This window comes from Labeo rohita, chromosome 24 (assembly GCF_022985175.1).
Source record: "Labeo rohita strain BAU-BD-2019 chromosome 24, IGBB_LRoh.1.0, whole genome shotgun sequence".
NCBI lineage: Eukaryota > Metazoa > Chordata > Actinopteri > Cypriniformes > Cyprinidae > Labeo > Labeo rohita.
This window is the reverse complement of record NC_066892.1, coordinates 13,591,324-13,618,019: the sequence shown is the minus strand read 5'-3', so window position 1 is coordinate 13,618,019 and position 26,696 is coordinate 13,591,324. Positions and strand designations below refer to the sequence as shown.

The window sequence follows — 26,696 nt, the reverse complement described above, 5'->3', positions numbered from 1 at the left end:
GTGCCAGTATTAGTGGAGGGCACTGTATTGTAAATCCAGTTTCTGGCTTTCCTGGTTTAAGTAACAAATTAAACTGGGACGTATGACATTACAACAAACACTCTTGTTTATTAAAACGTAATGAATAGAGCATGTAATATGCCAAGCGACCATATAATGACGTAAAAAACCACCGAATCATTCGTGAAACGCCTCATTCAGACGAACTGTTCAAAAGAACCGATTCGAGGAAATGAATCTGACTTCTGATCACTACTTGGAGGCGGGCACTCACGCTGTCAATTGAATAGTAGTTGTGACCATATAGCTGCCTGATTGAAATGCGATCGTGGAACACGACGTCAGGCAAATGTGGCAACTAAAATTATTTTTTTTAGACGCGTATAAAAATGTACTCATGCAGAAAGGTTTAATATATTTCGTTTGAATTTTACTGTTATGTTTTTACGTCCCCTACTTAGGTTAAGACTATGATCAAGGACTAAATCAAACGGGGTCCTTATTTGGGTCCTCAAGTATAGTAAACAACACCAGTTAGCGAGCAGAGCCGAAACGAATTAGAATTTAACACTGAATGCGGTTTGAGTTTAGAATATATCATGGATGAAAGTGAACTAGAGAGGTATGACATTGCTAAAGATGCATTACAACTATTTTAGAGAGCTAATTTATGATGTTATGTTGAAAGTGTGACCCGGCTGAAGATGTACGGGTGGCTAGGTGTCCTAAGTACTACATGTAGCAGTAATCTCTGATATTTTAAAGGGAATTGTTTATATATTTAAATAACATTTAGCCGTGTGCATAAGCAGTTGTAGGGTTTTATGTTGTTAACAACGTAGTTGTAATTGAGTGCCACTGCCTTAAATATCAAAGCACTGTTAATACAATAATGAATTATAGAAATAAATACTATCCCTGCAGTCAGAATTGACAATTAAACAAAGTACTTTAGGCCCTTAGGTTACAGTACTAACGTTACAGTTACCCGTTTTTCTCGCGCATGCAAATATTTTTCTTTCCTCCAACAGGAAAGCAGTGGAGGAACTCCTTAAAGAAACTAGTCGAGCAAAAGTCCGTGCCGAGACGATGGGTGCTACTGGATGGTAAGTTTAATTTGCTGTCCTAGACACTTTTGCTTGTCCTTGCAATTTAAAAGGCTGTGCATTTTATCTTAAAGATGGTTAAATTGTTGTATTCTAGGATGAAATGTCCTCTTGGAAGCACAAACAAGCGTTTTCTGCTGAACACTCTTCGTTCTTCTGCTCTGACGCGTCAGCCTGCGAATCAGCGCGCTTCTGAGAGGGAAAGAGATGAGCATAAGTACAAAAGAGCTTGTGAAAAACATCGTAACACGGACTGTGAAAAGTGCAATCACAAAAAAGACTATACACACAGAAGATACCACTCTGACTCTCATTCACACACTTCAAAACACCGCTCTACCTCACACAGTCATTCATCATCCCGATGCCACTCCCCACACCTCTCCCGGAAATCCAAAAGGACTCGATCTCGCTCACCAGTGCGGGACAGTTCTCCAGATGTCAAAAAATACACTGACAGAGGGGGGAAATGATGTAACAGGGTTTCTAGCGTTTATAGCTTACATGAGATCTTTACATGTCTTGGTTGTAGCAACACCTATGAATACCGAACAGTATGAAAGCATTCTTCAAATTTCCATTTGCCATCATATCCCTGAAAAATACAATTATTGTGTACTGCGAATTTCCCTTCGGGTTTGTTTTTCTTGTTCATTTAGGTATATAAATGTTTGTGTAAACACACTGTGTGTGTGTTTATATAATTTAGTGCTGTCAAGCGATTAATGGCGTCCAAAAATAAAAGTTTTTGTTTTGTTTACACAATATACCTGTGTGTACTGTTTATATTTATTATGTATATATAAACACACACATGCATGTATATATTTAGGAAAATGTTTTGTTGATATATTAAATATATTTATATATGATGTAAATATATACATGCAAATACATGTATGTGTATATAGAGTACACACTTTTATTTTGGATGCGATTAATCTTGATTACTCGTTTGACAACTGATACACAACTTAACCAGCAATAAACATTGTTTTCGTAGCTACATTCGTAATTATCCCAGCATGTATCAGCAATAATTTCTGTTTTCTCAGTAATAGTCTTTGGTTTTTAAAAATCAGCGCTTGTGCAATAAACGCTAGTGTTATGAGCCACGTTGTCATTTTTCAATGCGAAGTGCCAGAATGAATTATTGCCCCTGAGATTTTCTTCAGTGGGCGTCTTAAATTTAAGTTTAAATGTCATTATCATTCCTTTGTGACGTGTTTGCCCAAGCTTTACTGTCGCCACTAAGCAAGCATGTTCTTATCGAAGCGTCTGAAAAGTAAAAAGGCGCAGTTTCCGTTTCACTTGGTTGCTCGCACCTCACCACGTGATAGTTGATGTGAAAATGCACATGTAATTAAGAACTACAGCATTTACACGTTTAACGTTTTCCTTTAGTTTTGTAAGATGAAGCATCTTGTGGGTGTAGCTGTAGACCACTGGGTTTATCAATGTTTGATTACGTGTCGTTTTACATTACGCAATTGTACCATTATGATTTATCTGAACTCCCATTATCGAGTCGCACTTGGACATTTATAGCGACACATTACTCCTACTCAAACATACAAGTGGTTTCAGAACGCTTTTGCGTGTTCCCTAACTGGTTTATTGCGTTTTATCTGAAGTCTCAAAACGCGTTTTAATTGCTAGCCGATTTTATGTACCAGTGCCTTAAGTTGTGTATTTCCTTTTTGGCATGGCAAAGCTACATTACATATCACTTTACACCATTATCCCTCTCATAACCTTCCATGGATATGCTTCCAAATAGCGTCGTCTCACTCACGCTTCATAAAACCTTTTGTACTCTTTCAACACTGTAAAAATAGCCGCGGATAACGGTTTCCTTTCCTTTTTAAACGAGGTCATATATAAACACCATTAGGCGTCGTTATAAGGCTTGATTTGCGAGGAATGGATTTGCTTGAACTTTTATGATGGCGCATGAGAGCCCCATTAAGATAGGAGAGAAAGTGCCATTATTGTCATTTGAAGAGGTGCATGCAAACACAGAACTCTGCCATATAGTCTGAATTACTCGAAATGTGCTTGAATATAATAAAAGATTTAACATTTTGTTTTTAAAAATAGATAGATAGATAGATAGATACAGTACTGTGCAAAAGTCTTAGGCCACTAGTATTTTCATCAGCTAAAAATGGTTTAAAGTCAGTTAAAGTCTGTCTTTTGCTGTAGTGTGTCAGTAGGAAATATCAGTTTACATTTCTAAACATTGATTTTGCCATTAATTGTAATAATCCAGTGAGATTTTTGTATGGAGCACAGGCTGTTGTTAGACTCCTTGTGCAAACAGAGATCTGATCTCTCCATCATTCAATCTTAATAAGTCTTAAGAAACAGAAAAGCCGGAGACAGACTAAATCCAGAAGAACTGTGGCAACATCTTCAAAATGAGTCCTATACCTACAAAGCTACAGTACTGTTAACATTTTTAGGCAGTTAGGCACATAAAATGAGGATGCTGTCAAAAACAATGTCATAAATAGATTTTCTTTATCAATGAACTTCTATGAACTAAAATAAATCAGCATTTGATGTGACCATCCTTTGCGTTTAAAGCAGGTTTTGCCCTATGTGCACTTGTGTGGAGTTTTTCAGGTAGCTTTGCAGGTAGGTTACTTGAAACATCAATGTTGCCACAGTTCTTCTGGATTTAGTCTGTCTCAGTTTTTCTGTTTCTTCATGTCATTCCAGAGACAGACTGGATGATGGTGAGATCAGATCTCTGTGTGGAGCACTGGCTGTTGTCAGACTCCTTGTGCAAACAAAAATCTCACTAGATTATTACAATTAATGGCAAACAGAATGTTTGGAAATGTAAACTTATTTTTTACTGACACACTACAGCAAAAGATAGAAATAACTTACTTTAAACCATTTTTAGCTGGTGAAAATATTAGTGGCCTAAAACTTTTGCACAGTAGATAGATAGATTATTCACTATCTGAAGGTTGTACTAACGAATAGTGATTTAAATGTTCTTTGTCTAAACGTTCATTTGTTTATAGATTCATTTTTTATTGAGTAGAAAGAATATTCTGATAATTTACTTATTGTTGGGCAACGATTAATCGCGATTAATCGCAAATATATATATTTTTTGTATGTGTGTGTACTGTGTATATTTATTGTGTGTAGATAAATACATAATAAATATACACAACACACACATAGATTATGTACACAAAACTTTTATTTTGGATGCGATTAGTCCCGATTCATTTGCCCAGCACTTACTTTATACAAACTTATCTATTTATACAAATGTATTAAGTTGAAAAGTCTTGCTAATTTAATTTCAGCCCTATTTAAAGATGAAGAAAAATTGGAACGACAATAAAACACTTACATTTATTTATTTTTTTGGAAACAAAAAGAAAGAAAAGAAAAAAGAGAGACTTGGAAATTCCCCTAATTAAAAATTATTTTTTCATGCTGCCCGTTTCTCCCTGGATCTGACCTCTCAAACATGGGACAACCTGGTGCGCTCACGTTGCGCACACATCTCATACTAATTGAGTTCTGTTTCACTCTTCATGTTAATTCGTTTACACCGAACAGCTCGTTTTTATTTATCCACGAGGGCTTTAGTTTAATGGTCCGTGGACGGGAGTGCTTAATGGCAGGTAAGCTTGGTTAAAGCAAAAAGCGGACAACATGTTGAGAAGTGTGCGTAATGGTTGTCCTTGTCACCAGTGTCCATAGATTTTACGTAACAAGGGCTTAATGGTGCCTCTTGATGTGTACGTTTAGAAACCCAGGTTTTTTACTAGAAAGTTTAACAAGTAAATTTTAAATCTTAACACATTCGGCCACAGGTGAAAATGCGCGTTTGAAATAACTTTATCATTACGTTTGAAACCTTGTGACACCCCAACCACCTCGCACCCCGCTACACTCTTTAAAACTAGTTCCAAAAGTTTATTTTCCCCGCAGCGAAGCCATAGAAAAAACATTTTGGATTCCCTAAACAAACTTTCAGAGAAAGAACCGTTTCCCCAATATTCCCAAAGAACTTTTTAATAATATAAACAACTTTTTGTGCAGTAGAAAGTTTCCATGGAGGTTAAATGTTCTTCACAGAGCCATATATGCCATAAGCAATAATTAGTCTTTAAAGAAAATCAAAGTTCAGATATAGGTCTGGATTATTTTGCCTTTGATAAAGTGAGGATCGATCCCTTATCTACTCTATTGGAAGTTGCTATGAGAATTCGAGCAATTTGAGAATGTTTTATCAACTTTTCCCCTACATTTTAAGTCCCTTTCTTTCTACCCGTTCGGTGTTCATTGAAAAGCGGCAGTTTTTTTTTTTTTTTTTGGCGGAGATCAGAGATACGGATTCCCCGATTCACCTGTCTTTGCAGTAGAGTCTAACAACTGCAGGTGTAGCACATATAGTCGCAGGCAAACAGAAAGTGTTTGCCAAGGGCATTGATTTGAGCATGGTCAGTTCTGTTCAATTATTGTCAAACCGCGGGGCAGTCGCAAGGAAACACGTACAGAATCTCCTGCCAGTTGACAGCTTTGTGTAAACAGTGAAACCAATGGTGCAGCAGGGTCACATGGTCACGGTGGCACACCTATGAGGCCCTCGAACGGCGCCAGACGCTCAGACTGCAGGTAGAGCAGAGGTCCTGATCAGGGGCAGGGCGCTAGCTCATGTGCTCGTGTACAGCACGCTTTCCCCGGTCTGTGGCAATCATGAATCGGGAAGAACACTATTACCCTCCTAACCACCTGTACAAGGACTCTTGCGCCTTCCAGAGACACCCCAACGAAGACTACAGCCAAAACCCTCCACCGTGTCTGTATATGAGTAGACAGACTCAGTCCGTCTACGCCTCACCGCCCTTGGGCGGCCAGGACCAGCCAAATCTTACCGACATTACTTCTTATAACATGTCGAGCCGGGATGATCTGGCTGGGCCTCATGTTCACCTTCCACAGACTCCACAGACATCTCTACAGACGCTCGGCGGTTACGGAGACTCTCTTGACCTGTGCGGGGATCGGAACAGATATCATTTGCCGTTCCCGTGGATGAAGTCAACGAAATCTCACACGCATGCCTGGAAAGGACAGTGGACAGGTAACTCTCGTACTTCGGCTATCAATCTTTAGGTTTACCAATTAAGTTTGGATCAAATGAAAGCAGGCCCTAATGTCAAAATGTATGCTTATGATCTCCAACGTGCTTAAAATCATTGTGTTACAAGATTTCATTATGAAAGTGTAAGATTTCTAATCATCCCATTTAGTTGAAATGAATATTTTCGTAGATTTTTAGAAAAAAGTACATACAGAGCCAGTGTTCTAAAAAGGGACTGGGATTCCCAAAGCGTCGCAGTTTTCCACCTTTTAAGGCTGAAATGCGGGCCTGAAAAGTGTTATTGTGGTAAAGAATCGTTACAGTAGGCATAATTTAGTCATGAACACATCCCGTTTTTCTTGAGCGGTTATTCAGTACAATTTAGGCCACACGCAAATTACCTTTTAAAATCGCCCGTAAGAAGAAAATGGTAAGAAAGGAAGTAAGGAAAGTTAGTTTTTTGTTTATTTACTTTTGTCTAATAGTCTAGACATTCTGTACTGCACACAACTGGTGAGTTTTAGTTGCCTGATTATTTTTATTAACATTCACATAATTCCATTAACAACATTATTAATTATATTTATTGTAAAATGTTACGATTATTAAATATTGTAATAAAATACTATATAAATAGTAAAATTACAAGTATAAAAATAGTATTATATAAATAGGTTCCTATATAGCATATAGAAAGAATTTGTCATATAACATTATTATTAAAATTTATATTTAATAATATTATTTGGGGTTTAAAATAACGACCCGATGAACATAAATGTGACCCTGGACCACAAAACCAGTCTTATATTTTATATTTGTAGCAATAGCCAAAAATACATTGTGTGGATCAGAATTATAATTTTTTCGTTTATGATCATGTAAAGATAATGCTCCATAAAAATATTTTGTAAATTTCCTACCGTAAATATATCAAAACTTATTTTTTGATTAGTAATACGCATTGCCAAGAACTTCATTTGGACAACTTTAAAGGCGATTTTCTCAATATTTTGATTTTATTTATTTATTTATTTATTTATTTTTTTTTCAGATTTTCAAATAGTTTTATCTCAGCCAAATATTGTCCTATCCTAACAAACCATTCATCAATGGAAAGCTATTTTATTCAGCTTTCAGATGATGTATAAATCTGAATTTATAAAAATTTACACTTATGACTGGTTTTGTGGTTCAGGGTCACAAATATTACTTTACACTTGCAAGGTCTCCTTTTTTTTGGATCATTTTATGGCAATAAAAATGAATTATATCTTGGTTTCTTTTATTTTAAACAAATGCAATTTTTGAGACGAATTTTAATTCCTCGAATAGTATTTGATTAGAAAACGAAAAGAGAAGATTACCCTTCGTCGGACAAAACAGTTCTGTAAAAGATTTCTAGCGGTGAATGGACGTCAAATTTCACCAGGTGATAATATAGCCTATTTTAGGTTAACTATAACAACTTTTATTCGAGACAATGCTTATATACAACATTTCTTGGCAATAAATCTAAAAAATATCACACGTACTGAAATAAAACGTCGAGTACTTAAAGTAATTAAATACACAGCATTTTCATTTAGTTTTAGGTAGTGCTCGTTTTACATAAACTAAACTGAATTCAATTAGGAGGTTCTGACCTTTGAGTTGACACCCTTGAGTTTTACTTCACATTACGCCCTGATCAAACATTCAGATAACTTTTAAACTGCAATATCCTCAGACGGAGATGGTGTGACTGTCAAAACAAACAAACAAACAAACAAAAAACAAAATAAAAATAAAAATAAAAATAAATAAAAAAACAGGACTTTAGTAAAATGTAATGTAATTCCTGTAATTCTTTTTTAGGCTCTTACATGGTCGAAGCGGAGGAAAACAAGCGCACACGGACGGCTTACACCAGAGCGCAGCTGCTCGAACTTGAGAAAGAGTTTCTCTTCAACAAATACATCTCACGCCCACGCCGTGTGGAGCTGGCGCTCACCCTCAGCCTCACCGAGAGACACATCAAGATCTGGTTCCAAAACCGACGCATGAAGTGGAAAAAGGAGGAGGACAAGAGGAGAGCCAGAGGAGTGGATCCCGAACAGGATTCCTCCATCACGTCCGGAGATCTTAAGGATGAGTCGTGTGTCGCTCCAGGAACTCTAACGGGACCCCCCTCACCCCTGCACTCTCATGTGCCTCCTGTCCCACAAGACTCGTAAAACAAACACTGTCCAAAAGAGACGTGTGTCATCAGCACGATCTATCAGCCTGCCATCTACGATTGGAACTATAAGCGTGCCACATTGTCTCATTCTGACAATCACAACAGTCAAATCCTGTAAATCTGTACAGTACAACTAAAAGATTGACAGTAGGGGGCGATCTCAGTTGTGTGAGAGGCGAAGCTTCCGTGGAGTCATTTTTTGGGGAGGTGTTTTTGTGTAATAGAAATTCATGACGTCATTGAAACAAATGTTCGCTATCAAATATATAACTATAATTGATATGTATTCGTATTTATAGATAGACCATGAATAGTCAGATACAAATGAATTTATTTCTTATGAATTTCTTTCAGTAACATTCATACTATTTATGCAGCTACTACTAAACAAATTAAAAGCATGTGTGCAGTGTGGCGTCATGTTATTTGTTTTAATTTAGTGCAAATTAGTAAAACAAAGCAACCCATAAAGGACAATCCAACTTATTCTAAAAAAGCAGAAGTAATATGGGCGAGACTTCCGGTTCATTAGCCGTTATAGGGAAATAACGAGAAGAAACAACGTGCAGTAAAAAAAGTAAAACTGCACTACAAACCAGTGTGCTTATAATTAAGATAAACACATTTAAAATAATATGGAAAGACACGTCTATTTGCAATATCAAGCAGCAAAATGAACTGATTTTTTACAGCTAAAAATAGCTGGACTTGGATGAGACTGGAAGCCAGACCCATAATATTTACAAATGGCCGCACCCACTCTTACAGGAAAAATAAGGTGGATACATACTGCCAATTAATAATTAATTTTATTTAGTGATTTCATAACCCAGAGTTTATGACAACAACAACAACACAATTCTAATGGATTTATTGAAATTTGCCTTAGCAGCATATCTGTTCGCGCATTTTTAGGATCATTACAAGGGTACTTTGACAAAAACATAAGTACTGCCACTTTTATCACTCCACTTTATTATAGATTTACAGAGCTTCACAAAATAGTAAACGTTTTTTACTGTGTCAGTGGCGACAAAAACCCAGCTAAAAGGGAAAGTTGTTAAAACATTGGCTAACGTTCCGGCAAGGTTCTCTTAAAGATACGAACAAACATTCTTTCAGTGACGTTAATAGAAAGTTCATTCACAGTTATCTAGTCTTTAATAACGTTCTCAAAATGTTACATCTTTGGAACGTTTTTATTAAACATTCTAGATTCAGAAGGTTCAGAGAACGTTTAAAAGTAATTTTCCCATCACGTTTGCAAAATGATATAATAGAACATTTCCTTAATGTTTTTCTCTAACGGTCAAATAACCAAGCAAAAAACTTAAGAACGTTTTTAACGATGACAGGAAATCCAGAAATAATGTTTTCATAACTTTTTAGAACAAATTTTTGTTACTGCATAATATATGAATCGATTCTTTTATAAGCATATACTTATTTTTGTGTTACCTATCAAGTAAAGAAATGCTGTAAACACTTTTGTAATGGTGACTTGAGTTACAGCTTGGTTTGAATTTCTGACAAAACAATATTGCGTAACCTGAGGCTACAGATTTTTTTAACCTCTTCGATTGCACGCTCTCGTTCTGTTGCACGGTCATTTTTCAGCCGTTCGGACAGTTGATGCACAATATCAGCTTTGTTGTTGAGACGAGCACAGATGACAAAAGGGAAGCCAAAGTGCTCCTTGTACTCCGAGTTTAGTCGGTACATTTGCAGAAACTCTGCGGAATCCAGTGTGGTCATACCAGCTTGACTCTGCTCTTCTTGAGACTCGCGTGTTAGAGTCCCGCTCTGGAGATCCCGGCCCGCCAAATCAGGATGACACCGCAAAATGCCCTCTTTACCTAAACACATTTAACGTATTTAACCAGTAAATAAGCTATTGTGTTTAAAATATTAAGAAACCTGATTTTAGTAAATAGACAAAGCAGAAAAAAATAAATAGCCTACCTGAGTCTGGTAGACGGTGAATGAACTCCGTTATGTGAGCCTCGATGTCTGCAAGATCTTTGAATGGCCGGTGTGACCATACTGCAGCCGAAATGAGAGGGCATTTCTCAACCACATTACCGAATAGTTTCACAAAATCCTCGTATGGTAGAGCATTTACAACGTTTATGTCCATGGCTCCGGCGTGTGTTCTCTATAAACTGTAGGCTACTGGAAATGGCGAAAGCCAATATTGGACAAGGTCAACGTCCGTCGGGGCAACTACTAGTGACTGGTGCCATTTAAATATCCGTAGCCTAGTTGTCTCATTGTGACGCACTAAGGAGGATGAATACCATCATTACACACTACAGGTATGTTTACTGGGGATTATATATTTAATTCAAGAGTCCGACTCAAATCTCTTGGTTTTCGTAGAAATGGTTGTCTTCGCATCTCTGTTCATGTGTTTTTGTATTCACCACCATTACTGATGAGCATTAATTTGGCTAATGAGCAGAAAAAGTCATGTGTTAAAAAAAATTAAAGGGATAGTTCACCCACAAAAATAAAAAATCTGCCATTAATTACTCACCCTCAGGCACAAGACCTTCAATCGTCTTCGGAACACAAATATTAAGATATTTTTGATAAAATCCAAGAGTTTTCTAACCCTGACAGCAACGCAACTACCACATTCAAGGGCCAGAAAGGTAGTAAGAACATCATTAAAATAGTCCATGTGACATCAGTGGTTCGACCTTAATTTTCTGAAGTTATGAGAATCCCTTTTGTGCACAAAGAAAGCAAAAATAATGTCTTTATTCAACAATTTCTACCACTAGAGTACCACAACACATATTCTCGTAGCTCCATAAAATTATGGTTAAACCACTGACGTCACATGGACTATTTTAACGATGGCATTACTAGCTTTCTGCGCCTTATACTTGGTAGTTGCATTGCTGTCTATGCAGGGTCAGAAAGCTTTCAGATTTCATTTATCAATATCTTAATTTGTGTTTCAAAGATGAACAAACCCTTTATGGGTTTGGAACGACAAGAGGGTGAGTAATTAATGACAGAAATTTTGGTTGAACAATTCCTTTAAGTAAAACAGGTTCACTAAACAAACTACACATCATAGAAATGTCTTAAATAGGCTATGGATTATAAACATTAAATAAAGATTAAAGACTAAACACTAGTTATCCTTCTTATTGTTTGCTGTACAGATAATGGTTTTGGTTAATATTTTACAGATATCTGAGTTCAGATTTTGCTTTGAAATGTAATGTCTGTAAATATGTATGCTGTATCATGACAATGTAAATATTGAGAGCATGATATAATAGGTCTGATAACAATTGAAATTGGTTGTACAACAAAGTTTAAAACAAATAATGAGTCAGAGGTTTTCCTAGTCTTAATATTCTGACTCCCTCTCTTCTGAAATGTTACTACACCACTGCATCATCTAGTGTCACTAGATGATGCACTGTGGCGCCACCCTCTGTAAATTTATGACATTAACACCTTCATACACAAAGGCCTTTTCCATTTAAAACACTATAAAGTTACAAAGAATCACAAGACACAAAATGCACAATTTGTATTGTGTTTTATTTGCTGTTTTTGCATATATATTTATTAGCTTTAAGAAACATTTTACAGTTTGTATCTCACGTTAAAATAACTCCTTAATTATCTATCTTATATTAACTCCTTTAATTATCATCCCCACTTAATTACTGTCTCAGTGGACTGAAAAAGTTAGAAATGCTTAACTTAAACAGTAATGGTGTTTGAACTTTGCTGATTTTGAGTTGATGACTGTTAGAAAGACACTGAAATGTAAGTTATAAACATTGTTTATAAAAAGTCTGCACAAATGTGAAAATTAAAAGCATAACTAAGCATACTGTATACTGTTCTTATTACATAATACTATTTAAAGAATAATGATTAAACCGTATATGTCTATATGTCTCCAAGATAACTGAATAAATATGATGAAAATAAAATAAAGTTTTTGTTATAAAAATACAGCAACTTCATCTGCAGCAAAAATAAAGAATTCATAATCTGTTGTACTTCTCTTCACTTGTAAACCTTCATTGTGGAGTACAGAAGCAGGTTATTCAGCTGTTACAGTGGTAAGGTACAATTTCTAAAATTCTAATTAAAATTGGGAAGGTTTGTTATTTTTATATATATATATGTTTTAAAGTTCCTAAAGAAGCTTCCAGCACAAAACAACATTCAAATACTGTCTGCTATTAATTACAGTGTTAACACTCATGGAAAAAACTGAAAATTTGTTAATAGGCCTTCATTAAACATATTATATATGCACATAAATTATTAATTCCAATTCCTTCCACATTTTCTCTTAGAAGTTAAAAATGCTACGTGTAAGTACCTATTAATGGAAACACAAGTTATGCGTTATGTTTTCCTAATGCAAGGTCTCGTTCATTCAAACGACAGATTCTGTTCTTACTGATCCAGGGTTGTCCACAGCTTTGTTTCATCTGAATTCTCAGAGTCGGACTGGAAGACATCCTGGTTTTTTTCCATCGATGTCGCATCAGGGGTCACAGGTGCATTCTGGTATATTATGTCATTGTAGCAGTATCCTCCAACATTGTAATACAGCTGTAGACAGATATGACATTAAGTGTGCATCCACCAACAATTTAGCCCATTTAAAAAAAAAAAAAGAAATTTTTATATAAAAGTCACCCTCTCTTCCAAAGCAGCCAGCTCTTTTTCCATGAAAGCCACAAGCTTGGAGAAACAAGGCCGGTCGACAGGATCAAGCATCCAGCAGCGACACATTACCTTGTAACTAAACAAACACAATTTTTAAAATATCATTCCCCAGGATTTTATAAAATACTATATCCATTTTATTTTTACTGTAACAGATTTGTAAATTTAATGGCTTCCGGTCTCATCCGCTTCTTGCTGTTTTTAGCTGTACAGTATGCTTGATATTGCATACTGGTGTGTCTTACCATATTATTTTAATGTATTATCTTAATTATAAACACAATGGTTTGTAGTGCAAGCAGTTTACCATTTACTGCACTTTGTTATTCTTCTCGTTATTTCCCCACAGCGGCTACTGAACCGTAAGTCTAACACATCACCAGAAAACAACTTCCGCACTGAAAAATAAGGATATAGAAAGGTACTTACATAGATTCTTCTGCATAATAGGGTTGCTCCATGTGATATCCACTTTCAATCATTCTGTAGAATATGTCATTCACAGTTACACCAGGATATGGGGTGACTCCTGATAGTGAGAACAAAATATGTTAATATGCTTAATCAGAAATGATTCATAGGAATTTATTTGGTTCAAAACAAGAGAGAGAGACACCTAGAGAAAAGATTTCCCATAGCAGAATGCCATAGGCCCAGACATCACTCTGCATTGTGTAAACCCCTTTGAAAATACTCTCAGGAGCCATCCACTTCACCGGCAATCGCACCTGCAATAATACAATGTAATCAATTATAATTGCAAATCAGCTAAATAAAGACCAGTCACATTAAGGATATCACAAAATACCTACATTTCCTCTTACAACGTAGTTGGAATCATGTTCAATGTCTCTAGCAAGGCCAAAGTCACCGATCTTCACCTGTCTGCCCTGCGTCACCAAAACATTTCTGGCTGCCAAGTCCCTATGGATACACTGTAGGCAGAAAATTGTTCACTAAAGCCTTTTTACACTGCAATATATAACACAAATCAAGAAATGTAGCACTCAAAGACTATGATTTTTATTCTAATTCAGTGCTGGGCGATATACCAATTCAGCAGTTTTGAATAAGCACACGGTATGTAACGTGAAGCAAGGTAGACAGCGTCATAAATTGAGAGGAGATCCCTGTTAACTAGAGAACTTTTACAACTATTAATAACACACAACCAGGTTTTTTAACTGTGCAAATAAACCAACTGCAAACCGCCGTTAAAAGAAGCCAGAGATGCTACAAAGAGGAGAAATACGGTTGCAGGCAGAAAAAACTCACCGCGAAATACTGGAAGAAAATCCTAATTTAACAAGGAGTTGATATGAGTGTATCTCTGAGGGGAACTGACTGTCTTCTGAAAAGTTTAGATGGTATTTTCTTTTCATCTTACCTCAGAATTATGCATATTAATATAGTATTTAAAAGCGTTGTGCTGCTTTGTATTTTTTTTTTCTAGAGACTTTAACTTCACTACATTTGAAAGACAAATATCATAAATTTCACTCTACTACATTCCTTAAAGGGCCTCTAAGTAGAAAGTTGTTACTATGTAGCAGCTTTGAATGTCAATAGGTGATTTTTTATTTTTTTTTATAAAACGTGACTTTCTTTTTTTAGGCAATCTATTAGTAATCACTCTTGTAGGGCTACATGAAGTGATTTTCTTGCATTTTTTGAACATTGGCCAGTTGTAAATGTGATATTTATTTACAAGAGGTTAATATTGTGGCGTATCTGACACAATATTTTTCCTGATTTTGCTAAATTGTGTAAATGAAAATATTATCTATAAAGCCACAGAAGAACTGTTGTGCATCTCCTAACAAAGCACAATATGTGTTTGTACCGCAAGAGCGATTAGAGGGCATTTTTGAGTGTTGCTTTTTGTTAGAGCAGTGTTGCTGTTGTGAAGTTATGGCTACAGTTATGTTGCTGGGTTTTGAAGCAGGTTTGATTTTTTTACAGCAATTTCACTGTTCAAATGTAAATGAATGTCTGCCAAATCTGTGTGAGATCACTACAATCCTGCTTTTGTTTCCATTTAATAATTTTCTCCCCATTTCTATAGTTTTTTAACATTGTAAAAGCTCTTTATTCCAAAAAAAAACACAAGCTAGTCAGTGTATTCAGTAGGCGTAATGTATCATAAGTTGCTTCAGGTATTGCAAGTATTACATACAACAATTATACTGTAAAACAGTGCGTTGGCTTAAAATAAGTACAATACTTCTGTACTTTTACTTACTGTAAGTAAAAATCTTGCAATGGAGTGATATTTGATCAGCAGTATCTGTACTTTCACTTAAGTAATAGAGTTGTGTACTTTGTCCACCTTTGTCTAATTTAGATCAAAAACTGCTCATGCTATGTGTAGCATGTTTGAATTGTATTTAAATTAAATGCAGTGGTTCAACATGATACAGATTTTCGGTCAAACCGCCCAGCACTACTAATAATCAAAATATGTCTACAAATTATTACCTGTAGAAAGGGTAAAGAAGCTGCTCTGTGTTGTAACATGTTTATCTAGCATTCAGAGATGTCTTTTAGTTTTATCTCTGTTACATGGAAGGAAGTAGAAGTATCATGATCAGAAAGTTAAGCTCACATTTTTAGAGGACAGGAACTCCATGCCCTTTGCAACTTGAAAAGAGAAACTCAGAAGATCATCATAGGTGAGACTCTGAAGTTCCTCTTCTTGCTGGTTGTCTTCACATTCAAACAATTCTTTGTAGAATTCACACAAACAATATATTTTTTAAATTATTTATTTAACTAATTATTATTAATTGTTAAAAATAACATAAAATAAGCATATGGACATTTTGCAATCAAATATTTGCTTGATGTTTTATAATTGGATGCATGTGTGCTTTAATATGTGAATCCAAATAAATATGAATAATAAAATAGATATAGATAAAATACAAAGTTGACGCTGTTAAAAGCCAGATTCTCTTTCTCCACTTACCCTCAACAGTAGACACTGAGCTGATGCTGGGTCTGAGGAGCGCTTCGTTTTCCTGTTCTTTGGTTGCAGGAATCATGTGTACATATTGGTTATTATCAGGTTCAGTATACTCACTGTGGAGGTGCAACAAGAAGAGAAGCACACAGTCATTTACAGTAACTGTTTGACCATTTATTCATTTATGTACACCTTTACATTTACGGTTCCCCTTCTGCACAATATATTCATTTCCCTCTCTTCTGCACTGGGCTTTTTTTTTTTTGCTTTGTTGAAAAGGCCACTACTGTAATTCACTGCTTGGCAGACATTTATGCAAACCTGGAGTTTCTCTTCTGCTGGAAGTTGTGGTAGAGGCCTCTGAATCTGTCCCTGTTGAAAGCGTCTGTCAGATATTTGTGAAAACGCTCCCTGTTGCTCTTCAGGTAGTTCAAGAGATCTCCGTTACAGCAATACTGGAATATGAGGTAAATTGGACCTGCGAATTTTAAAAAAGGAAACTATTAAATTTGTCTATAAGGACTGGCTGATTGTATATTATCCTGCTTATTTAATGGGTGCATATCAAATAAGTAAATAAATAGACATTAAATATTAATTTGAAAAATAAACATGGATACGCAGGAGGTTGTCACACAGGAGGTCAAACAACCAACCAATCATAATCAAGTAGGTTCCACAAATAAAATCCCTATTCATTTTGTCCATAGGGAAAATAATTTTAGGACAGAACTATAATGAGCTCTTATGTTGCAAATTTGATGATATATGCTTTTGTTTAAGTCATGTGTTACACTACTACTACTAATATTAGAATCATTTCTGAAGGATCATGTGACTGCAGTGATAATGATAAAAATCAGCTTTGAAATCACAGGAATAAATTACATTTTGATATATATTTATATTTAAAAGAGTTATTTTAAAATAGTAAAAATATTTCAGAATTGTACTGTTTTTGCTGCACTTTAAATCAAATAAATGCAGGTTTGGTGAGCAGAATAAACTTCTTTAAAACAATAAAAATCTTACTGTTCAAAAACTTTTGACTGGTAGTGTTGTGGAAAAACTACATTACCCACAATGCTATAATATTTTAATATATGCTTTGTTTGGAAAACATTTTTACTATAGATACATTACTATATATAGAGTTAATACATTGTTTCTATAGATATAATGAACAACTTTAAATAGAACCGTTTTATGTTTCTCTATTGTTTTTAATTTATGTCATTCCTAAAGCTTCATGGGATTGTAGTTCTCTCCCTCACTAATGCTGTTAGTTACGCAGCGTTTCTTTATGCATTTATGATGTGAAAAATTATTGGAAAAAATACTACCAGAACCAACGCTGCTGAAAGCACTGCTCTAAATGTAGGTGTCTACATCAGACAATATGATTCAGAAATCCATAACTATTTCAAATCTTACCTGAGCCTGTACAAGCTCCGAGCAAGTTGACAATGTTTTCATGGTGTCCAATATGAGTCAGCATTTTCAGTTCGGACATCAGAGCTTCCTTTTCCACTGTCTGGTGCTTATCTGTTTAATCCATAAGTAAACAATACAAGCACGTTTATCATCATATGCCAGTGATTTATTCCGTTTAATAGAGACTTAATGCTAATTATACAGTTGAGGTCAAAAGTTTAAATACACCTTGGAGAATCTGTAAAATGTTAATTATTTTACCAAACACACACTGATGCTCCAGAAGGAAACACAATGCATTAAGAGCCGGGGGTGAAAACTTTTGAACAGAATGAATTTTTTTTTTTTTTGCCTAAATATCTTTTTTTCCCAGTTAGCACTGCCTTTCAGAAGCTACAAAAGATACTTACATGTTTCCCAGAAGACAATAAGTTACATTTACCCTGATCTTCAAATTCAAAAAGTTTTCATCCCCCAGCTCTTAATGCATCGTGTTTCCTTCTGGAGCATCAGTGAGTGTTTAAGCCTTCTGTAATAGTTGCATATGAGTCCCTCAGTTGTCTTCAGGGTGAAAAGATGGATCTCAAAATCATACAGTCATTGTCGGAGAGGGTTCAAATACACAAAACAAAGAATTTGTGGGACCTGAATGATTTTGCTCAAGAACAGCAGGCAGTTTAACTGTTTAGGACAGACAAAGGACTCATGCACAGCTAAACAAAAAAAAACACACAGCTGTGGATCATTCAGGTAGCAACACAGTATTAGAAATCAAGGGCATGTAAACTTTTGAACTGGGTCATTTTTATAAATTCAGCCATTATTGTGGACTATATGTAAACATCTTTTATGTGAAATATCTTATTTGTATGATCCATCTTACTTTCGTAAACTAACTAACATTTTGCAGATTGTGCAAGGTGTATGTAAACTTTTTTAAAGTATTATTACTTACCCTTTAACATTTTTACTGCTACCTGAATAGACACTCCTGGCTTGCTGATGCCATATGCTGTAGCCTGCAAAACCATCCCAAAAGCTCCAGATCCCAGCTCATTCCCTTCGGAAAGCACATTAAACAAATTTGTAACACTTACTAAGTTATACATAACAAGTCTAAAGAAAGTTCTTGGGGATCTTTACCAAGCTCAAGATTTTCTCGTGGAAATTCCCATTTCAGGTCATACTTAAACTCCCTGAAATCAATGTATATGTAGTCATTGTCATTGGGTCCGATCATCTGAATCATCTGGATCTGACTCTGGTATCCAGGCTTCTGTAAGGAATCAGTGAGAGTATATGTTTAAAGAGGTAAGATCTATCATTCTAGATGTTTGTTTGTCAGCATGACAAAAGAAGGTACAGGTTTACCTTAACTCTGATGAAAATGATTAAGGCAAGGATGATCATGAAGAGAATAAAGATGATCAGGAAACAAATCACATAATCAATACTGAGGAAATCTGAGGGAAAACAGCAAGTGAAAAAACAAATTTAGCTAAAATCATGACTCAACCTAAGTGTTAAACATATATTTGAAACAAAAATTAGGGTTGATTACTGAAATAACATTGGTAGCACAATACATTGTATGGGTCAAAATGATCCATTTTTCTTTTTAATGCCAAAAATCAATAGGATATTAAAAAGATCATGTTCCATGAAGATATTTTGTGAATTTCCTACCATAAATATATCAAAACTTAATTTTGAACTTCACTTGGACAACTTTAAAGGTGATTTTCTCAATATTTACATTTTTTCTAATCCTAACAAACCATACATCAATGGAAAGCTTATTTATCAGCTTTCAGATGATGTATAAATCTCAATTTACAAAAATTAACTCTTATGACTGGTTTTGTGGTCCTGGGTCGCATATGTCGAAAGAAAAGGTTGAAATATGTTTTTATAAATAGCAGTAAAAGTGCCCAATAAAAACACCTGTTCACAGCTGTAAAGACTGCTTCAAATAAAGGCTAGGGTTTTTTTTTGTTGTTTTTTTGTAACAGGCTATATTTAATTCTGTTTCTGTCTGACTGGTGTTAAAACATTTCCCACATATTTACATATCGAGGGGTGAGAACCAGAAAGGCGTAAGTGATATTTCACCAACTTTACAAAGGGGCCAAAACATAAAATTATAGAAAAAAGTAGTTTAATATGACATTGGCTACTGATTTCAGTTGTTTATAATAAAAATGTGTACATTCATGGATGACAGTATACTTTTGCCAGTAGCAAGAGCTCATCAAGAGTTTCATTTTATATATATATCTCCATTTCACCAAAAATATCACTTACGCCCTTCTGGTTCTCGCGCGATATGTAAATTTAAGGGGAATAGTTCACATATTAGTCCTGGACTACAGTTCAAAAGTTTGGGGTTGATAAGATTTTTGAAGGTTTTGTTTTTGAAAGTCTCTTATGCTCCCCGAGCCTGGATTTATTGTTAACTTTTGTTATTTATTCCTGTGATGGCAAAGTTTAATTTTTAGCACATTACTCCAGTCTTCAGTGTCAAATGATCCTTCAGAAATCATTCCGATTTGCTAACTTACTGCTTAAGAAACATTTCTTATTATTATCAATATATCAGATGACTTTTTGCAGGATTCTTTAATGAACAGATAGTTCAAAAGCATTTTATTTAACATAGAAATCTATGTCTGGGTCAAAACAACCCAAACACTGGGTTTGACCGTGTTTCACTCAGCGCTGGGATGTTTTTAACCCAGCAATTTTTTAGTGTAGTAAGTGATAAGATAAGAAAAGTAAGATCATGTTCATAGTTCATCATAGTCTGCATAAAAATTAACTTCACTCCAGTGTTCAGTTTAGACTCACTCATTCGATGCTCTTTTGGTTCACTACACTCAGTCCCTGCTATGTTAGTGATGCAGCATTTGACATGACGGTCCTCGCTGTTCAATCGTCTGGTAAAGTTAATTTTCTTCTGACAGAACTGATCTGAATCAGTGACCTTGGGCTGGGCAACAAGTATCTCTTTCCAGTCTTCAGGATTATTACAACTGCAAAAATATACAGATAAATAGTTTAATAAATCAGCACGCGTTTCATGCTTTTAGCATTTCTTATTGCTGCTTCTTACTTGGCATGTGATGAGCAGATGTTCCAGGATACATTCACAGGTAGTGAGCTTTGAGTCTCACAAGAGACAATGTTTGTATATTCGTCTAATTGTATTGTAATTTTAGGATTGTCTGGAAAATGCATGGCATATAGACTTATTTCACTTATGCTTATAACATCTCTTTTTTTGTTCAGTCAAAATGTTTATGAGCACTCACCTGAAATGCAGAGTGACATATTCCTTATGACACTATATTGCTGATTCTTTAGTTTCATTTGATATTGGCCTGGTTCTGGGTCACACAGCTCAAATATACTAAGGAGAGAATCAACAAAATAAGCAAAGACAACACACTCTTATCATTTGAAATGGAAATTGATAGCATGAGATATCATTACCTATTAAAATTATGGTAATGAGTCTTTTTGCAGCATATTTTGGTTTGATTTGGTGTAATCCAGTGACATTGGGCTTCTGGGTAAGAAAACACCACAGCCTGGAAGCAGAAGCTTTTCTTATTTTGTGCTAGTATGCTGTTGTTGTCATTCAACCTCAATATGTCGATTTTGTCATTTTCTGCCGACAATAGAGGGGCAAAAATGTTGCTTTTATTATTATTTGCACAATAAATGATTGTCTCAATTTTGACGCTGTACACATTAGAACTGGTAACATTCAAAGCAGTGTTTTTTATTTAAAAATCTTTGATTAAAGAACATTTTTAAGAAACATTTTAATAGAAAGGGCAATTGTTTTACTTACCAAGGACTTTGACATAGGTTCTCCCAGTTTGGTTGTTATTAAACATGCAGACATACTCCCCACTATGTGTCACGTTCACTGATTCGACAGAGAAGTATTCTGTCCAGTATGTATAATGTAATGAAGTGATTCCCTTGACCTGAATTAGGGCAGGAGAAAAAAGTGAAAACATAAGCAAATGGTCAGAGCAGTGAAACTTCGATTTAATACTTTGTTTGTGGTTAGCATCCACATCTTACTGCTGTGTTATTGAAGTGCCATCTCAGTTTAGGGTTGGGCAGAGAGTCCACGGCACATCGGAGTAGCAGAGACTGACCAGATTTCAGGAAAACTGTCTGAGCCTTTGGCTCATCCATGTTCCTTTTCAGATCTGAAGGATAACCAACACAATTCGCAGAAGGTTTTCATGTTAAACCAAAACTCCTATAACCCACATCCTATATCATCTAAATAATATTTGCTGTTGAACAGGGTAGAACCTTTCCTAGGAAGTTTCCAAGCAAGTTATTAAACTTGTTAAACGTGTTACCACTGTAGATAATATTATAATTTACTCATCCATATCTAAAGTTTCTGGATTTGAGGTAGGAGTCATTTGTTAATACATTACCAGTCAAAAGTTTTTGAACAGTAAAATTTTTCATGTGTTTTTTAAAGAAGTCTCTTCTGCTCACCAAGCCTCATTTATTTGATCCAACATACAGCAAAATCAGTAATATTGTGAAATATTTTTACTATTTAAAATAACTGCTTTCTATTTGAACATATTTCAAAATGTAATTTATTACTGTGATCAAAGCTAAATTTTCAGCATCATTACTCCAGTCTTTAGTGTCACATGATCCTTCAGAAATCGATCTAATATGCTGATTTGTTGTCCAAGAAACTTTATTATTATTATTATTATCATCAATTTTTAAAACAGTTGAGTACATTTTTTTCAGGATTCTTTGATGAATAGAAAGATCTAAAAAGCTAATAAAAAGCTTTTGTAACATTATACCATTATACACTATACCATTCAAAAGCTTGGAGTCAGTATCATTTTATTTATTTATTTTTTTGGACGAAACAGTAGAAATGAATACTTTTATATAGCAAGGATGCTTTAAATTGATCAAAAATTATGATAAAGACATTTATAATGTTATAAAAGATTTCTATTTGAGATAAATGCTGTTCTTCTGAACGTCCTATTCATCAAAGAAACCTGAAAAAAATCCACTCAGCTGTTTTCAACATAATAATAATAATAAATGTTTTTTTGAGCAGCAAATCAGAATATTTTTACTGTTTTTGCTGTACTATCAAATAAATGCAGGCTTGGTAAGCAGGACAGACTTTTAAAAAAAAAAAAAAAATTTAAAATCTTACTGTTCAAAAACCTTTGACTGGTAGTGTATATAATGTTAGCGTACATATATTGAATATTGATATAATGTTATATATAAGGATTGCATGGCTGTAACATTGGGTTATCGTATATAAAAACAGCATTATTCATCTGTTCCTTAGATAAGAAAGTAAATATTCGAAAAATGTTTAGCTTCCGGTATCATAGTAAGTAAAACTGGTTGCAAAATTTAAACTGTTTTTCTTGTCTCATGACCCACAGACCACAAAGAGTTTTCACACATGTACACTACCATTAAAAAGTCGCGTCAGTAAGATATCTTTTAATACATTAAAGGAGAAGTCCACTCCCAAAACAAAGATTCACATATAATGTACTCAGCCCCTTGTCATCCATGTTCATGTCTTTCTTTCGTCAGTCGTAAAGAAATTATGTTTTTTGAGGAAAGCATTCCAGCATTTTTCTCAATATAATGGACTGATATGGTGCCCTGATTTTGAATTGTATTATTTTTATTAAAATAACCGATCGCTTCGCTAGATAAGACCCTTCTTTCTCGGCTGGGATCGTTTACAACCGCATTTGGGATCATTTGAAGTCGTATTTAAACTGCATTTTGAAAGTTCAAAGTCAGGGCACCATATCAGTCCGTTATATGGAAAAAAATGCTGAAATGTTTTCCTCAAAAAACATAATTTCTTTACGACTGAAGAAAGAAAGACATCTTGGATGACAAAGGGGTGAGTACATTATATGTGAATCTTTGTTTTGGAAGTGGACTTCTCTTTTAACACATTTATTCAGCAAGGATGCTTTAAATTGTTTAAAAGTTACAGTAAAGACATTTATAATGTTACTAAAGATTTCTATTTCAAATAAACCTTTTCATTCATTAAATTTCGATTAATGTATTATGTATTCCCAAAAATATTAAGCAGCACAAATATTGTCAACATTGATCAGAGACGTTCAAACACTTTAAAAAGTTGTACTGACCTCAAACTTTGGAATGGTAGTGATAAAACATACGTATGTAAACACATTACATACCGATATGATGAAGCTGAGTACATTCTTCTCCCAGTGAATTACTGGCACAGCACGTTATATTTATATCAGGATAAGAGTTGTGACTCTTCATAGTGCTCTCTGTCTTATACCACTCATTTTTTATTCTCTCCCATGGAGTATTCCTAAAAGGAAAACAAACAATTGAATCACAGACATACAGTTATAGCAGTGTTACATAATATATACATATTATACAATATACAATAAAATCTCCCAACAAGGAACCATCCGTTCAGAAGCAGAGGTAGCAGACCATAACGTCATATTACCTCATACCATACCACCTGATGGTTGGTATTGGGTTCCCCTCAGAAGTACAAACTAACAGAGCTATATTTGAAGAACCTTCTTTTGCAATAGCTTTGAGCACTGGAACCGATGGCCTCCCTACAGAGACAACAAAGTGACATCTTAAATGAAATGAAACAACTCATGTGTTGTTTAGTATCAATATAAATATATTTCCTCCATTTTATGTTTGCGTTCGACTTACTTTTTGGTGACTGAACAACTGTAACACTATGATTACCACAGATTAAAGTGTACGTTCGATTTCCAAATCTCTCAGTGTGCTGTAATGCACGCATAGAGGAATTTATCCTGTAGGAAAGCATGTAAAAGATTACAATCACTTATCCATTAATAGGACAACATCAGCTTCTAAACTAATATTGTTGAATATCAAGATGAAATCATCATTAATCTAACAGATACGAACCGTTGGTGGTGGCAGAGACATTTAAGCCCATCTGAGCGGTTTTGTTGACACGCACTGTAAATTTCCACAGTTTGTCCTTCAGTGAAATCCAGTTTAACAGGGTCAGAGCTCATCAAATGGGTCTCTTCCAATGTGCATCTTACAGTCTAAAAAAAAACCCAAACAAGTGCACTGACGTTAATCATTAAAATAGCAAATATAGCTTGACAGTCACACTAAAACACAAAGCTCTGCGGTTATTACAGCAATTTCTGTAAAATAATCAGTTCTGCTTTTATTTTTAGCCATGTTAACTAGCTAAGCCTTGGATGCAAAGTAAGAAAGACCTAATGTCCGTTCTTACAGAATCTTGTTTAACAATCACAAGAAACACAAGCAGGGTCATTACACAAAAAGTGTGTTTAAACATGTTTAGCATATAACTATAATATAATATTAACATATAACTATATACTTTAAGAATAAATGCCTACAAAATATTTTCCTAATATAACAGTAAAAAAACAAAACAAACATTTTTGTCCATCTTTCTTCAAGAGAACCCTTTTACAGTGATAACACTAGCCAGAGCATTTGTCCTCTTTAAGGACAAATCTATTTTTTTAATCACTTTACATTTTATTAAATGAACAACCGTGTTACCAATAATTTCTCCAGTAAAGAACTGAATGTTTATCATGTTTAAATCTTTAAAAAATGCTTAAAATTGACCTTTTATAAATTACAAAGGCATTCATGTGCCCACATTCAAATTAAAGTAAAATTCAGTGGTGAGGCAAATTTTGTTATGGTCAATAGTTAATTTTTAGGAATCTCTAGACTCAGCCTTGTGGCATATGTGGGTGAAGCTAAAATATCCTGTTGAGAATTACAGACAAAAAGCTGTTCTGAGCCAGAGGGACTTTACCGATCCATCAGTGTCACATTGTGGATGAGTCTCAGTTGAGCCGTCCGTCCCCGAGCTGCCGCGAACGCTCCAGTGCAGCACGAGCAACACTTCGGATTAGAGTAGAACAATACAAAAATGAGAGAAAAAAAACATGAAGCTAAAAACAATAATACTAGAATAAATTAAATTGTACAACACACAAATTAGCACAAATAAGCACATCAAATCTATTCAAATGCGCTCTAAACAACCTAAATTAACTAGATATTGCAGTTGTCACCAGTTCACTGGCCTATATATAAAACAAAAGTTTGGTCCGACTTACCCACCAAAAGCCGTTTTCCTGGACGCATCGCGTGAAGGCATAACAGCTTCTTCTCCGACCCTTGTCTGATCATGAAATAGGATGGACAGCGAACAAAGGCGCAAAGACTTTCACTTCAGCGCATGACACAAAACATCACTTCTTAATATGGCACAAAGACAGTCGCTTCAGCACATGACACAAAACATCACTTCTACTGACGTTTAGGCACCTCTTCAAATACCTCAGGTTGGGCATTAGTCTGAGAGCAATTAAAAGAAAACGCTTTTGTGTTTTGACAAGTAAATTGCCCTGAGTTATGTTACTGCGGGGGAATAGAAGACATTTCTGGCATTTGGTCAATATAAGAGAATGTTTCAATAATAATAATAATAATAATAATAATATAGTCTATATTTACACACACACACACACACACATATACATATATGTATTTATTTAAACAACAGTTCTTTCTGGTTCTGGAATCTGATCGGCTGAGAAGAGTGCGATATTCTAGTGATATCAGAACTCCAAACATTTCATGGTTTGTATTGCTCCATTTGCGGAATTTTTCAGAGCGAGTGTCCTGGTGGACGCCCAAATCCGCTGTAATTTATTGTTTTTGTCTCTGAATGTAGTTTTAAGAGTTTTCTAGGCAAGAATGTACTTGTTTAGAATTTAAAGATGTGGTTTGTTATAAAGATAACGTCTATTTGAAAATTTGCTTCAATGATTTCAATGTGAGTTCCAGGGCGCTCATGAACTCGCCGAGAGCAGCTTTCAAGATGCTTCATGAAACTTATCCTCAAAGCTACACTGTAAAAAACAATTTGTTGAGTCAACTTAAAATAATTTATAACCTGGCTGTCTTAAAATTTTAAGTTCAGTCAGCTCAAAAAAAGTTTATTCAACTTGAAATGTTAAATTATAGTAAGTG

At 35.0% G+C, this 26,696-nt stretch overlaps 4 protein-coding genes across 4 annotated transcripts; 2 read left to right on the top strand and 2 right to left on the bottom strand.

Annotated features, from left to right (window-relative positions):
- Positions 1 to 498: 498 nt before the first annotated feature.
- si:ch211-140b10.6 (protein POLR1D-like) lies at positions 499 to 2,238 on the top strand. Its single transcript, XM_051097628.1, has 3 exons — positions 499 to 622; positions 1,032 to 1,106; positions 1,204 to 2,238. The coding sequence occupies exons 1-3, from the start codon at positions 600 to 602 to the stop codon at positions 1,577 to 1,579; spliced, it is 474 nt and encodes a 157-aa protein (XP_050953585.1). The 5' UTR covers positions 499 to 599; the 3' UTR covers positions 1,580 to 2,238.
- Positions 2,239 to 5,798: 3,560 nt separating this feature from the next.
- Positions 5,799 to 9,221, top strand: pdx1 (pancreatic and duodenal homeobox 1). The gene is made up of 2 exons (XM_051098404.1): positions 5,799 to 6,228; positions 8,086 to 9,221. The coding sequence occupies exons 1-2, from the start codon at positions 5,799 to 5,801 to the stop codon at positions 8,442 to 8,444; spliced, it is 789 nt and encodes a 262-aa protein (XP_050954361.1). The 3' UTR covers positions 8,445 to 9,221.
- Positions 9,222 to 9,305: 84 nt separating this feature from the next.
- Positions 9,306 to 10,688, bottom strand: urad (ureidoimidazoline (2-oxo-4-hydroxy-4-carboxy-5-) decarboxylase). The gene is made up of 2 exons (XM_051098405.1): positions 10,412 to 10,688; positions 9,306 to 10,305 (listed from the first exon to the last, which is right to left on the bottom strand). Exons 1-2 carry the CDS (start codon positions 10,584 to 10,586, stop codon positions 9,956 to 9,958), a joined length of 525 nt encoding a protein of 174 aa, XP_050954362.1. The 5' UTR covers positions 10,587 to 10,688; the 3' UTR covers positions 9,306 to 9,955.
- Positions 10,689 to 11,994: 1,306 nt separating this feature from the next.
- Positions 11,995 to 25,921, bottom strand: flt3 (fms related receptor tyrosine kinase 3). The gene is made up of 24 exons (XM_051098403.1): positions 25,778 to 25,921; positions 25,471 to 25,559; positions 24,564 to 24,709; positions 24,339 to 24,445; positions 24,115 to 24,232; positions 23,825 to 23,967; positions 21,660 to 21,790; positions 21,421 to 21,559; positions 21,057 to 21,234; positions 20,876 to 20,973; positions 20,677 to 20,788; positions 20,412 to 20,596; positions 18,936 to 19,027; positions 18,708 to 18,840; positions 18,520 to 18,624; positions 17,565 to 17,675; positions 16,452 to 16,608; positions 16,134 to 16,246; positions 15,771 to 15,889; positions 13,978 to 14,100; positions 13,782 to 13,893; positions 13,595 to 13,694; positions 13,136 to 13,241; positions 11,995 to 13,048 (listed from the first exon to the last, which is right to left on the bottom strand). The coding sequence occupies exons 1-24, from the start codon at positions 25,848 to 25,850 to the stop codon at positions 12,890 to 12,892; spliced, it is 2,949 nt and encodes a 982-aa protein (XP_050954360.1). The 5' UTR covers positions 25,851 to 25,921; the 3' UTR covers positions 11,995 to 12,889.
- Positions 25,922 to 26,696: the final 775 nt, after the last annotated feature.

What these genes read in the sequence shown, in the direction of transcription:
- si:ch211-140b10.6 (XM_051097628.1), top strand. Translation starts at nt 600, where the DNA reads ATGGATGAAAGTGAACTAGAGAG. An exon ending in GATGAAAGTGAACTAGAGAG is followed by an intron (nt 623 to 1,031) that starts GTATGACATTGC and finishes TTCCTCCAACAG; the next exon opens with GAAAGCAGTGGAGGAACTCC. An exon ending in ACGATGGGTGCTACTGGATG is followed by an intron (nt 1,107 to 1,203) that starts GTAAGTTTAATT and finishes GTTGTATTCTAG; the next exon opens with GATGAAATGTCCTCTTGGAA.
- pdx1 (XM_051098404.1), top strand. Translation starts at nt 5,799, where the DNA reads ATGTGCTCGTGTACAGCACGCTTTCCCCGGTCTGTGGCAATCATGAAT. An exon ending in CTGGAAAGGACAGTGGACAG is followed by an intron (nt 6,229 to 8,085) that starts GTAACTCTCGTA and finishes ATTCTTTTTTAG; the next exon opens with GCTCTTACATGGTCGAAGCG.
- urad (XM_051098405.1), bottom strand. Translation starts at nt 10,586, where the DNA reads ATGGACATAAACGTTGTAAATGCTCTACCATACGAGGATTTTGTGAAA. An exon ending in TCACCGTCTACCAGACTCAG is followed by an intron (nt 10,306 to 10,411) that starts GTAGGCTATTTA and finishes AAATGTGTTTAG; the next exon opens with GTAAAGAGGGCATTTTGCGG.
- flt3 (XM_051098403.1), bottom strand. Translation starts at nt 25,850, where the DNA reads ATGATCAGACAAGGGTCGGAGAAGAAGCTGTTATGCCTTCACGCGATG. An exon ending in TCATTTTCATCAGAGTTAAG is followed by an intron (nt 18,841 to 18,935) that starts GTAAACCTGTAC and finishes GATTCCTTACAG; the next exon opens with AAGCCTGGATACCAGAGTCA. An exon ending in AGTTCCTGTCCTCTAAAAAT is followed by an intron (nt 14,101 to 15,770) that starts GTGAGCTTAACT and finishes TTCTGCCTACAG; the next exon opens with TGTATCCATAGGGACTTGGC.